The sequence below is a fragment of the Ranitomeya variabilis genome, chromosome 1 (genome assembly GCF_051348905.1).
Source record: "Ranitomeya variabilis isolate aRanVar5 chromosome 1, aRanVar5.hap1, whole genome shotgun sequence".
NCBI classification, from domain to species: Eukaryota; Metazoa; Chordata; class Amphibia; order Anura; family Dendrobatidae; genus Ranitomeya; species Ranitomeya variabilis.
The window spans coordinates 996,001,485-996,015,513 of NC_135232.1; the positions used below are offsets into that span (position 1 = coordinate 996,001,485).

A 14,029-nucleotide genomic window follows, 5' to 3' on the forward strand; every position below is an offset into this window, starting at 1 on the left:
ACAGTGCTGTTCTTGTCTGGTAAAATGCAGGAAGCTAGTGACTTGTCGTGCTCTGGGTAGAAGAAATGAGGGAATGGATTTGTAGGACCTAGGTCCAGCAACCCCATCAGTATTCCTTGGCTGCCGGATGGGAGCTGTCCTACCGGGGCCTCCCCTGATTAGCGGGCCCAGGACAACATCATAACAGCACACCGATGACATACAAATCATAAGAAGTGCCGGGGATTTCAGGGCGGTCTGCAGGACTCCCGTCTTTTGGGCATGGAACCGACGTGGCCGCTGGATCAGGGTTCTGTGAAATTATTCCCTTTCCTCTATTAGCGTGCCCAGTTCCAAGCATGGAAATTCTGCAGTATGCAGTCTGTCAATTAATATCATAGTTCGGATGATGGACAGGGACTCAAATAGTTTGACGGTAAAGACAAATACATTACAGTTGTTTTCTTACCTTTTCTCTTTGCTCAACACACCCGAAATGAGTGGCATAAAATGATCATCTTTAAAAACAACATAATTCACCATCCTGTGTCACAAGGTGGCTATGCTCCACGCTCCTTGTGTCTATATGTGGCCAACCCCGTGGTTGTGATGTACTCTGCTGCCCGTGGGGGTGTTGGTAGCATAGAGCTCCATAAGTGGTAAGGATGGACACACCTGTAGGTCTGGTCCTTGTGCTAATGTTTAGGACATACAGACCAAGAGATGGTGGTTTTTTTTTTGTTTGTTTGTTTTTTTCCATCATCCTCATGACTTTGTAGAATATTTTTTCAAAGTATCCCCCTAAATAACTACTGTACATTTATCAGCAGGGCATTATAGAAAACTTTGCAGATGGAATGAATCCTCTCCCATTTCTAATTCAGTGGCTAAAAAAAATGAAGTGGCACATATTCTGCTGCAGGAAGGTAGAGCAATATTATTCATGATCCCCCCGCGCCACCTCCTACCCTTCTAGTCATTACGTGACCCTCAGTGTTGGTCCGTTGTACATTCCTTTACTGTGCTGCAAGGAGAACTGACACCAAAAAGAGCCTAAATGTAAAACCCCCATAACCTAGGGGCCTAGAGAGCAGCCATCAGATCCAGGTATCTCTATGACACATTACGGGACGGCGTCTGTCTCCCAGGCTGACATAACACTACCACATTGTTTTTCCCCGGTGACATTTACGGGCCAATAAATACATAGACTGTACTTACAGACTAAGATTTCCCTTCATCCATCCCCCCTGAGATGACACATCATCCATAAGGTGTGAGTGTCAGAAATGTATCTTTGTTGCTTCCTGTGGGCAGACTATAATCTACCACTCTTTATTAGAAGGCGGCAGGACATTTCCCGTATGGATTGCAGTGCTGGATGTAATAAAAAGCCCTGGTGTTCTGCTCTCCGAATGAGGGGCTACCTTGTGGTGAAGCTAGGAGTCCACCAGTGTGATTTGAAGCTCAGTTTTTAGTTTAAACATTCTTTTACTTTAGGCCTTTACCAGGACTATGAAGCAGAGACAACATCTAATACTTGCAGGCTTAATAAGTAATCATTTTCTTCCAATCTGGCAGGAATACAAAGTGTCCAGCTTCGAGCAGAGACTTATCAGCGAGATTGAATATCGTCTCGAGAGGTCCGCTGCTGAGGAATCGGATGATGACGTGGAACATGGAGAAGACGTTGCCGAGGACAGTGTTCCTCCTCAGTTTGAGACTAAACTGAAGCATTACAAAATATTTGAAGGGATGTCCGCTACCTTCACCTGCAAGGTCACCGGCAATCCAAAGCCAAAGGTGAGGAAGTTGGACTCGAATCTCTGGAAGAGGTGGTGGGACTCTGTTTACTTCACTGTTCTTTTCCCGATGTAATGGTTCATGTAGTTACCTCCACTCATATCTAAATATCCTGAAACCTTGTGCTGGTTGCCCTTAGAGAAAGACACAGGGTACATAAATTGTATGGAAATTAAAAAAATAATTTTGGGGGGCAAAAGGATAAGGAAAAAAACAACTTCTGCATTTTAATGTAATATGTCTGTCAGTGTAATGCAGACAGGCATCTTAGTGGGTGTTGTCAAATCCCCACCGGCTGCCAACAAAGCCAACCAGCGCCCTGATGTCATATCGCTAGGGGGGTCAGCTGATGGAGTGACCGCAACCCAGAATCATGTTAATTGGGGTTGTTTGGCTTTGGTGACTAGTCAGACCACTTAGGTGCCGCAGCATTAACTGCAGCATCTAAGGGGTTATACTGATAGCATCAGAGCCATTAGATGGGTTGGTAGCTATTACTAATCAGATGGGACATATGTGTGCTATCCCAATAACATACTTCTACACCAATCTGCGGAAAGTGCTGGAGTGGGTGGCTGCATCAGTAGGTAAGTACTTCTTCTCCTATTTTAAAGTATATCAAGTCTGTGGGTCATTTTTATGAAAGCGAACAATCCGTTTATTCAAATTTTATTGGTTTATATTCCCTGGTTTTTTGTATATGACAAATTTGTTCTGTTCTGGGTTTTTTGTGTGTGTTCAGTTTTCTTTATCTGGAACTTTTTTTTTAGTGATGGGCATTAGAGTGCTTTTTAAGCTTACCTGGCAATAATAATGCATTTATTACCAAGAGGAATGTGTACCAGTCATCTGAACTGCATCGGGGTCCTACCCTGTGGTAACTGGAAACCAGCAGAATTTGGAATTTGGCTTTAGATATGGATAGGTAATATTGGTAAAAAGAGACGATGCCCACAGCAACTGAACAAGCCATTTGGAGAACTATAGCAGTAATGTGATCACTGAGGTGTTATTAGACATCTGTGAATCATGTACATGTTCTATTCGTGCTTTTCATGGATAGAATATGTACTCGCCAATGTCATGTGTCTATAGGGTTAATCTCCAAGTGAATAGCATTTAACCCTGTGTAGCCTGCTAACCGGAGCAGTAGCTACAGGGAGAAAATGAAGTTCTATTCTCCTTTGCAGCCTCTTGCTTTCAGCCATCGGGATAGTGTCGTTTGGTGTGACAGTCGCCCCTCATTATACAGCGAGCGCACTGTAATCACTCCCCGGCACTTAGATTGATGGCCTTCTCTGCAGCGTGCGTGTGCAGCGAGTGTTTGTATAGCTGTCAGTCACGTGCCAGGGAGTGATCACAGCACCCTTAATGTGTAGTTAGCGGTGACTGTAACTTCGCGCTACCTGCACCATTAAGATGACTGAAAGCGAGTGGCTGCTGGGCTAATACAGCTTCATTTTCTCCCTTTAGCCACTTCTCTAGTATACCGGCTATACAGGATTTAGACGCTATTTACCTGCAGATTAACCCTACATCTGTAGGTAGATACCTTTTCTGGAGGGGACAAGTTCCCTTTAACATTGCACATTAGGGTACCGTCACACAGTGCAATTTTGATCGCTACGACGGCACGATTCGTGACGTTCCAGCGATGCATTTACGATATCGCTGTGTCTGACACGCTACTGCGATCCGGATCCCCGCTGAGAATCGTACGTCGTAGCAGATCGTTTGAAACTTTCTTTCGTCGTCTAGTGTCCCGCTGTGGCGGCATGATTGCATTGTGTGACACAGGTTGTATACGATGTGCGCACAGTAACCAACGGCTTCTACATCGCAAATACGTCATGAAATTATCGCTCCAGCGCCGTGTATTGCAACGTGTGACCGTATACGACGCTGGAGCGATACTTATACGACGCTGCAACGTCACGAATCGTGCCGTCGTAGCGATGAAAATGGCACTGTGTGACGGTACCCTAACTTAGAGGTTTCTGTGGTTACTGACAACCGCCTCTCCCCACAGTATATACTGATCATTATAATCAGTTTCATCTGCTTATTACTGTTTATCTCTTGGCTTGTGGTCCTTTGTGTTCTCTTAAATAGCTTTGTCTTTAAGAGTCATGTTTTTCCCCTGATAAGCCTCCCCATCACAGGAGTGTAAACCGCATAGAAGACCTAGTCAGCCACATCTGTGTTCTATCAAGCGGCCGCCGCTCATATATGTTATATATCTATCTACATATATGCTTTTGATTTAAAGGGTGTTAAACCTGAGGAGGTTTAGGGAAGGTGTAGGAAGTTATTTTATAGTGTGTGCTTTTTTATTGCTATGTTATCTGTGTACCAGATGCAGTATGACATTCCATTTTTTTCTTTAAGCGACCGTGCATACAGGTTTGGGCATCAAGTGGTACACCCCCAGTGACCAGAACATGATTTCTAACAATGTGTTTAAATGGCTTGTCCAGTTTTATAGAAAATTGGCCTCCAGGCTGCGATGCTTTAAAATAACAAACCAAGCAGCACTTGCCTACAGAAGCGCCGCCTGTACTCTGCTCCCGGAGTGTTTTGTTGATCGGACTAAAGCGATAACGTCCCAACATATGACCGCTGCATCCAATCACTGGGCTCAGTGGTTATCCAGGTTTGTGATTGGCTACCATGGCCCTTACCGCAAATAACTCTAGGGAGCACTTGTGGTGGTGTCCTCTGTAGGGAAGTGCTGCAAATTAATTCTCGATCTTAAAAATTAAAATTATATCACCTAATTTTGAGCAGAATTAAGCTTGCTGACATCCCTTATATACAGTATGAGCCCTCACATGGCCCCCTCTATACCGTATGAGCCCACACGTACCCTCCCTTTATTACATGCCCCCTCATATACAGTTTGAGCCCACACATATCCTCCCTTTATTCAGTAGGAGCCCTCACATAGCCCCTTATATACAGGCACACATCCCATATATACAGGCACACATCCCACATATACAGGCACACATCCCTTATATACAGGCACACATCCCATATACCGTATACAGGCACACATCCCATATATACAGGCACACATCCCATATATGCAGGCACACATCCCTTACATGCAGGCACACATCCCACATATACAGGCACACATCCCACATATACACTGTGTTCCAAAATTATTATGCAAATAATATTTCCTCATATTTTCTCTAAATTACTGATCTGAATTGCAGTCATTGCTATTTTCCAGTCATCTACTATTCTAGTATAATTGCAATGTTTTGGAACAAACTGCCTATGAAAACAGTATCTTTAAAAAAAATAAAATAAACACTCAAAATGCATGTTCCAAATTATTATGCACAGCAGAGTTTTCAATCTTTTTTTTTTTTTTTTTTTTTTATTTTGAACAAAAAAATGGTCAATTGTGAAGTTATAAGCATTATCCGCTTATTACAAAATAAAATCAAATAGTTTTCAAGTGAAAACTTTATTCTAGGTGATGCTACATTTGCACATAGGACCCCTTGTTCGAAAGAAGCTTCTGAACTCTCTCGTCCATTGAATTTGTCAGTTTTTGGATGGTTTCTGCTTCAATTGTTTTGCATGTGGACAGAATCCCCTCCCAGAGCTGTTGCTTAGATGTGAATTGCCTCCCGCCATCATAGACACTCCTTTTGATGATGCTCCAGAGGTTCTCAATGGGGTTGAGGTCAGGGGAAGATGGTGGCCACACCATAAGTTTGTCCTCTTTTATGCCCATAGCAGCCAGAGATGCAGATGTGTTTTTTGCAGCATGAGACGGTGCATTATCATGCATGAAAATGATCTTGTTGCGGAAAGCACGGTTCTTCCTCTTGAACCATGGCAGGTAGTGTTGTTTTAGAAACTCCACATAGATTATGGAGTTCATCTTTACCCCTTCAGGGATCATAAAGGGGTCGACAATCGCTCTCCCCATGATTCCAGCCCAAAACATTACTCCACCTCCTCCTTGTTGGCGCCTTAGACGTGTTTTCATGGGGTGTCCATCAACCAGCCATCCTCCACTCCATCCATCTGGACCATCGAGCATTGCACGGCACTCATCGGTGAACAAAACAGTTTGGAAGTCAGTCTTCATGTATCGTTTGGCCCACTGGAGCCGTTTCTGTTATGTTCCAGTGACTTTGGAGCCGCATGAACTTTCTCTGGAGTAGGTGGAAACTGTACTGACCGCAAAACCTGAACTAACACCGCAACTAGAAGTAGCCGTGGGGTGTGCCTAACAAACCCTAGACACCTCGACACAGCCGGAGGACTAAATACCCCTATAGATAGAAATAGGAATACTACCTTGCCTCAGAGCAGAACCCCAAAGGATAGGCAGCCCCCCACGAATATTGACTGTGAGTAGGAGAGGAAAGACACACGCAGGCAGAAAACAGGATTCAGCAAAAGAGGCCACTCTAGCTAAATAGGGAAAGATAGGACAGAATACTAAGCGGCCAGTATTAAAACCCTTCCAAAAATATCCACAGCAGATAATACAAAAAGTTCCACAATCTAACTAAAGACATGGAATGTATATCTGCCACTCCAGAGAATCCAACAAGACTGAGAAAATACTGACACAATCTAAGCTGGACAAAAAACACTGAATAGCACAGAATTATTAAGCACACAGCATGTGTGCCACAGAAACAAAACCAGACACTTATCTTTGCTGATTTGGCAGAAGGCAGAAGGAACCAAACCAGGACCAAAACTGTTGTGAATTCTGCTCTTGGGCTCCCTCCGGTGGTTGTAAGTGGTAGTGCTGCTGTCTCTGAATCGCAGCATTTATCAGGTGTGTTCACTTTCTGCAAATCTGACTGGGCTATTTAGTCTTGCTTCACCCTTTAGTCAGTGCCAGTTGTCCATTGTTCCTGGAGGATTCACATCTCTGCCTGGTCTCTCTTGCTTTGCAGTTCCTTTCAACAAAGATAAGTTCTGGCCTTGATTTTTTGCTGTCCACATGCTGTGGCCTTATTGTTCAGTTCTTTTCCATGTTTTTTGTCTTGTCCAGCTTGGTCTGTATAAGGATTTGTTTAGCCAAGCTGGTATCTCTGGAGATGCAGATATACCCTCCATATCTTTAGTTAGCTGTGGAGTTTTTGTATTTTCTGTGGTGGATATTTTCTAGTGTTTTAATACTGACCGCATAGTACTCTGTCCTATCCTTTCTATTTAGCTAGAAGTGGCCTCCTTTGCTAAATTCTGATTTCAGTCTGTGTATGTTTTTTCCCTCTCCTCTCACAGTCAATATTTGTGGGGGGCTGTCTGTCCTTTGGGAATTTTCTCTGAGGCAAGATAGTTTTCCCTTTTCTATCTCTAGGGGTAATTAGTCCTCCGGCTGTGTCAAGATGTCCAGGGAGTGCTAGGTACATTCCACGGCTACTTCTAGTTGCGGTGTTAAGTTCAGGGTCTGCGGTCAGTACAGGTACCACCTTCTCCAGAGTACGTCTCATGCTGCTCTTAGGCCACCAGATCATAACACAAAACCTCCCAACAACCATGGACAACTGGCAAGGACTAATGAATCCTGCAAGCCTAAATACCCCAGTCAGAACTGCAATCAGCAGATACACCTGACCAGGACTGCAACTCAGGGGCAACTACATTACCACCTACAACCACCGGAGGGAGCCCAAAAGCAGAATTCACAACACGTTTCTGCTTGTGTGCAGTGGATAGAGATGGTCGACAGGATGGCTTACGCACAGCTGCAAACCTCTGAAGGACCCTGCATCTTGTTGTTCTGGGGACGTTGGAGGCACCAGCAGCTTCAAAAACTTGTCTGCTGCTATGACAAGGCATTTTTGCAGCTGCTCTTTTAACCTTACGCTATTGCCTGTTGGAAAGAGTCCTCAATTTTTCCTTACCAGCACGCACACGTGTGTGCTGGGAATCGGCTACATACTTCTTGATTGTGCGATGATCACGATGAAGTGTCTTGGCAATGTTGATTGTAGTCATGCCTTGACCTAAATACTCCCACAATTTGTTGCTTCTCAGCAGCCGACACATCCTTTTACTTTCCCATTTTGGCAAAAAATGTAGGCTGCTTAATAATGTGGAACAGCCTTCTTAAGTAGTCTTGCCTTTATTTGGACACACCTGCCAAACTAATTTGCACAGGTATCTGCAATTGCTTTCAGTGATATAAAGAGCCCTGACACACATCACCATCAATGAGTTTAAATGACAAACAAAAAAATTCTAACCTTATCACTCCTAAACTCTATGTGCATAATAATTTCGAACACCGTGTACAGGCACACATCCCACGTGTACAGGCGCACATCCCACGTGTACAGGCGCACATCCCACGTGTACAGGCGCACATCCCACGTGTACAGGCGCACATCCCACGTGTACAGGCGCACATCCCACGTGTACAGGCGCACATCCCACGTGTACAGGCGCACATCCCACGTGTACAGGCACACATCCCATACACACAACACCACATACCTGCCTCGCACCCATTCCCTCTATGCTCTGCTCTGGTCTCTTGTGCACCGGCTCTGTAAAGCCAATGTAGTGATGTCATCGCGTCTGTTGTCTGTCGCACACCCTGATTGGTGGAAGAAGGTGCCGGCGGCTCCATCCTAGACCAATGTATTCACTATCTGCACATCAGGATGGGGAGAGCATGGCGCAGTTTTCAGCACAGTGGCTGTCTCGGTCTGCGGGGCGGACTGCAACAGTTGGAGGGCCAGATGTTGTCCGCTGGCTCCACTTTGCCCAGGTCTGCCATAGTCCATTTTTTTTTTTATAAAACTGTTTAAACACTTTGATATTAGTTGATTATTGGCGTTATGTCTGTGACTATTTTATTCTGTAGCGATATTTTATTAGTGTAGTCCGTTTTCTTTATCTGGAGCTGTCCTTTATAGAGAGGACCTCAGAGCGCATTGCAAGCTTGCTTGGCAATATGAATATATTAATGACGGAGAAGAATGCATATCTAATATGCCCAGGACTTTCCCCAGACAATAAATGCAGTGTACGTTCACATACCACAGGTGAATACCTCAGTGCCTGGAAGTATGTACCACAACAAAAGCGAACCTGTCACATCCACCCAGGAACCAATTCTAAGTATTGCATTATTGGCGAACAGACAGAACTTTATAGAAATGAAGGATTCAATTTGTTTTCCACCTGGAAAAATGTGCACATTTTAATTAGATTTTTGGTAGGATTAGTTTTGGTAATTTGCAGTCCATGTTGTATTTGGAAGACATATTGGCCATACTCCTTAATAAATGTTTAATGTTCCATCCTAGACTAGCAGTAAAGTCCGCCCATTACTGAGTCCTCGCAGACTTTTTTTTATTTGCAGTGAATGGGACCTTTCTTCTCCTCTCTCCACGTTACTCTTCAGAAACTTGAGATCAATGAAAGTCATAAAGGGATATTTCTTATCCTTGGGAAAATTATTCGGGTTGGCGGATTGCAGCGTTCGTACACTTTACAGACACAGCAACAGTATCGTAGCAACCTGTTTATTAGACAATACGCTGCACATTCCAGGAGTAAACTATTAGCATCCACGCAGGGTTCGGACATGTCTGATGTGGTTTAAAGAAGCCTAATGAAAGTTTTTTTAGGCGTATAAAAAGCCAGTATATAATTTGTGATTACATACATCCCCACTTTTACATCAGCTCATGATAAATCTGAGAAACTATGTAAATACCTTGTGCAAACAGCCGTAATTCCTTGGCATCGCCAGTTGTAGCCCATGTGATTCCCCTCCTTAGACTGTGTTCACACAATATGGCCGTAAGGATTTATTTTACAGATTCGTATTGTGGCAAATTCCTTGGCGCGGTTCTATCGCAATTGTGCCTGCAGTATGTGGATAAACCCTTTAAGTTGCCTTCATTAGCTGCAATCTCATCAATTGGCGTTCTGTAACGTTCCAGCTAATCCCCAATAAAGTGATTAGTGACTTGCAGCCACTTCCAGAATCCACTTTTTTTAGGGGAAGCCAATGCCAGCCAGACACTTAAAGAACAAAAAGACTGAGTAGAAACATCCCACAAGTCATAATAGTAGTTAGAAAAAATATTTTATTATATTATTATCACAGATAACACCAAGTTATATAATAAAATGCTATTGTGGCACATACAGAGAGGAAATATGGAGGAGACATGTAGGTGAGCTGGGTTATGCATGGGAAACAAGATACATCCAGAGCAAGCCACGTGGGAAGTAATAGTAATAATAGCCAACTACCTGAAAAAGTCCCATGGTCCAAATAGAACCAGGAAAATACATAGGTGCCAGGCACAATATTTAGGGGGCTGCTGGATGAGCCGGGGGAGCCATCCGTCTGTATATGGGTAAGCACTTGGGACTCACTGCCTGATTAGGATTATGTATGGAGTATTGTGCCTTTGCGCCGATGTATTTTCCTGGTTCTATTTGGACCATGGGACTTTTTCAGGTAGTTGGCTATTATTACTATTACTTCCCACGTGGCTTGCTCTGGATGTATCTTGTTTCCCCTGCATAACCCAGCTCACCTACATGTCTCCTCCATATTTCCTCTCTGTATGTGCCACAATAGCATTTTATTATATAACTTGGTGTTATCAGTGATAATATAATAAAATATTTTTTTGAACTACTATTATGACTTGTGGGATGTTTCTACTCCGTCTTTTTGTTCTTTTTGCATTTTGGAGTTGTCCTGTTGGTCCAGTGCCTCTGGACATTAATGTTTGGGGAGTGACATTGATCCACTCTCGGCCACATTTCTACTGTATGTTTGTTGATTTTTGTTTTGAGACACTTACAGAGTAGTAGAGTTCACATTTCTCTGGCCTGGCATCCAGTTCTCTCCTTGTCCGACTAGGAAATATTAGAGGTGTCCAAGATCTCGGATGCAGAAGTGAAGGCTGCCAAGTTTGGCTGCTTCAGATGACTGGACTGGACACTGGGCCAGGATGGCACATAGTGTCAGACTGAGGTGCCAAAGGCCCACCAGGAACATCAACTCCAGGGCCCCACTTTGCAACTTCATACAAATGTTTTTATCCTCATTCACAAAATTTGTATAGCAATAAATTGGGTAGATTGTTAAATGAATAAGATGCTGCCATTGTGTGTACATAGCGAATCAAGAATATTGTGCAATATTCTGCTCATATAAGAGGGTGGTGGCCCAATCGGGGGATTCTCCTGTTCTCCGGTGGGTGAGTCCAAGCATGATGGGACACATCATTTTCCTCACTGACCACTCTTGGTGGAGTGTAGTATGCTGTGAATAGGCAGAAAGCTGCCAATCGGTGCTGGGGTGGGATTATACTGAAGCTCATGAATATGAAGGACTGCCTCACAGCAGGTTTACTAGTCCTTTAGTGATAATCTGCTGATTAAAACGGTGATTTTACCAAAACTACAGCAAGCAGCCCAGTAAGTGACACATCACTGGAATTGGGGTATCTGTCTCCACATTATACTGCTCTCAGATTAGGTAGCAAAAACCTGGTGCCAGATTCCCTTTAGCAACAAAGGAAGAGAGCTTTATGTTGCCTACAGATTATTACCATTTACCAATGTCCTGATGTTGTAAAACTTGGAACGTCCTGTACAGCAGACACAATGAGTGAGCGCTGTGCTCATACAGCCAAGGGCTTGGAAGGTACAGCTAAGTACGGACGATGCAGGATTTATTGTGCTTTCATCTGTGTCCAATTACATGATTCATCGTCTTTATAAAGCAGCAGTAGTAGGACATGACCGACAGGATGGAAACTTCTGGTACTCCATACCAAAGCTGCTGTCATACCTACTTTTATATAACTTGGAGAATATCTTTGTCGTTATCTACAGACATGACTGGGATCTGCCACCTCACTATGGTGACTCCTTGTAGGCCAGGTTCTGTCACCTCCAATGTCAGGCAATCAAGGATTCCCAATGATCTAGTGTCTCTGTGGTCACGGCTGAATCCCGGGTGACACCGCTTACCCAGGCTGGGTTTATTATGATGCAGCCATGATGGAGCCGTCCTACTGTGTGCAGGGATCCCCTCTATGAAGCAGTACAGATCCCCCACTCTGTCATGTTATTGGGGTAGAATCATGATGAGGTCTTGTAACCTTCAGAGATTTTCATTCTTGGCAGTGCTTAAATCCATTTTTCTTTATGTTTAAAATAGCTTTTGGATCCCTGCGTCATTTGTTTGATATGTTGGACTATAAAGGAGTAAATGGGCAGCTGCCTAGGCCTACAGCTGCCATGTCTGTGTATGTTGGCACTGATACCCGCCTTTTGCCCTCCAGTGACAAGTTCCTGCTTATATTCTCTGTATCCACAGATCTATTGGTTCAAAGATGGTAAACAAATCTCAAAAAGAAGCGAACACTACAGGATCCAGAGAGAACCTGATGGGACCTGCTCCCTTCATACGCCCGCCTCCTCCCTGGATGATGACGGCAACTATACCATCATGGCTGCCAACCCACAGGTATGGTTACCAGAGCCACATCTCACATTCAGACATGAACTCATCGTCCTCAGTTGCCAATGTAACCGCAGCCAGTCATATCTTCCACCTAAGGGTGTGGCTGATAATGTTTATTTCATACACTTTGTGTAACGCCATTCTGGCAGGTGATTGCCCTATACCCAGAATACTAAAGGGCTTGATGATTTGCATTCTTTCACTGGGGATAAACTTTAGCATGAATTAATTAGCTACGCTTTTTTTTTTTTTTTTATCACAAATGAAATTAATGTGGATGTCTAAACAGATTCCATTTCCAGGTCAAAACTAGCCAGATTTTGCTCCTATTTTATTCCCTCTGCTCCCCTGAATATTCCACTTTTTTCAAATCCGCCATATGGCTCTAAAGATATGGATGATTGTATTTACACCTTTGATGTTTTTTTTTAATCCGTGAAACGAGCATTAACGTGGTTATCCGAGACGAGACTTTTATTATTTTTGTCTATTGGGACAAGAATTTACAAGCAGGTACTTGCTAACTACCTGCCTGGCCCTGATCTCTGCCTCCTTAGAGTGGACATGGAAAGCTCCTGCCAGTGATTTTGCGGCTTCCGCTGACGTCATGTCAGCAGAGCAGCTGCTTCTCTTCTGCACTGCTCTTTTGATGGGTGTCATGTTGGTTGACAGCAGATTTCCCACTGCCTAACTGTAGGGAACCGCCTGTCAGTCAGCATGATGTCTGCAGTGACGCCCCTACAACAGAGCTGACTGAAAGACAAGATGCTGCTCTTGAAAGGGGAGTTAGAGCGGGGGTCTCGCGGGGTGAGCTGGCATAAATGGTCCTCATGCAGAACAGGCAGGTAGATTTTAGCCCCCTACATAAAAATAATAAAAGTCTCCTGGCTAACCCCTGTAAAGTTTGAGTATAGAACTACTTCAGGCTTATGCTGGAGAGACTGTGTTCAGCAGACAGCCGATGGTGACCCTTCATGGTGTGATCATGAATATAAAGTTGCCCGAGTGAAACTGTTCATTCTCCTACAATCTCTGAATGCTGAAATCTGCAGCACATTGTTCCTGCCATACCTCAGACTTACGCATGCTCAGTTCACCTGAATGTGCAGGGGTTTTCAATAGAAAGAGCAGAGTCGGCCACTGTCAGACACATCTGGAGGAAGCTTCTCTCCAGAGAGAGCAAAGGAAAGTGTGGTGTTATCCAACATGACCAGATATGAACCATCAGGTGAGAGCCATGACACTCCCGTACATGTTAGATGTTTGGCCAGTCCTGGTGAAAAGTGGTGAAAATTAATGTGTATCAGCCCCATAACAGAAAAAATAATATCCTAATATCCACATAATACCAGAAATGATACTGTCACTTGGTATGTGCCTTTATACAATAAAGGAGTGATTCCCCCAATGCTGGACCCCTGTATTAGTCTCATATGTATCTAATGGGCCTGGCTGCTCTGAATGTCAAGCGCAGGCTGATTATGCTCTTACACGCTCTTCTTCATCTTCCGGGAAAACACTTGAATGTGAATCCCAAATCTTGGACTCACATTTACTTGAGCTCTTAGACACTGACTTCCTTAAGAAAAATCTAACAGAAATAATTCCTGCGTGACATGAGACTGCAGAGAACAGAGATGGGAATATATCCTTACTGATCCGCTGAAATCTGTGCCTGCTTAGTGCGTACGAGACAAGTGCCAAGATAAAAACACAAACAGGATTATACGTGAAGCGAATAAACTCCTG

At 43.9% G+C, this 14,029-nt stretch overlaps 1 protein-coding gene across 3 annotated transcripts in view; it reads left to right on the forward strand.

The window, feature by feature from the left end:
* Positions 1 to 14,029, forward strand: part of PALLD (palladin, cytoskeletal associated protein) — a 549,209-nt gene that overhangs the window by 515,565 nt on the left and 19,615 nt on the right. For all 3 annotated transcript variants that reach the window (XM_077279477.1, XM_077279475.1, XM_077279476.1), the window contains 2 exons: positions 1,561 to 1,782; positions 12,134 to 12,283. In XM_077279477.1, coding sequence (XP_077135592.1) covers positions 1,561 to 1,782; positions 12,134 to 12,283 — 372 coding nt within the window. The remainder of the gene's footprint in view (positions 1 to 1,560; positions 1,783 to 12,133; positions 12,284 to 14,029) is intronic.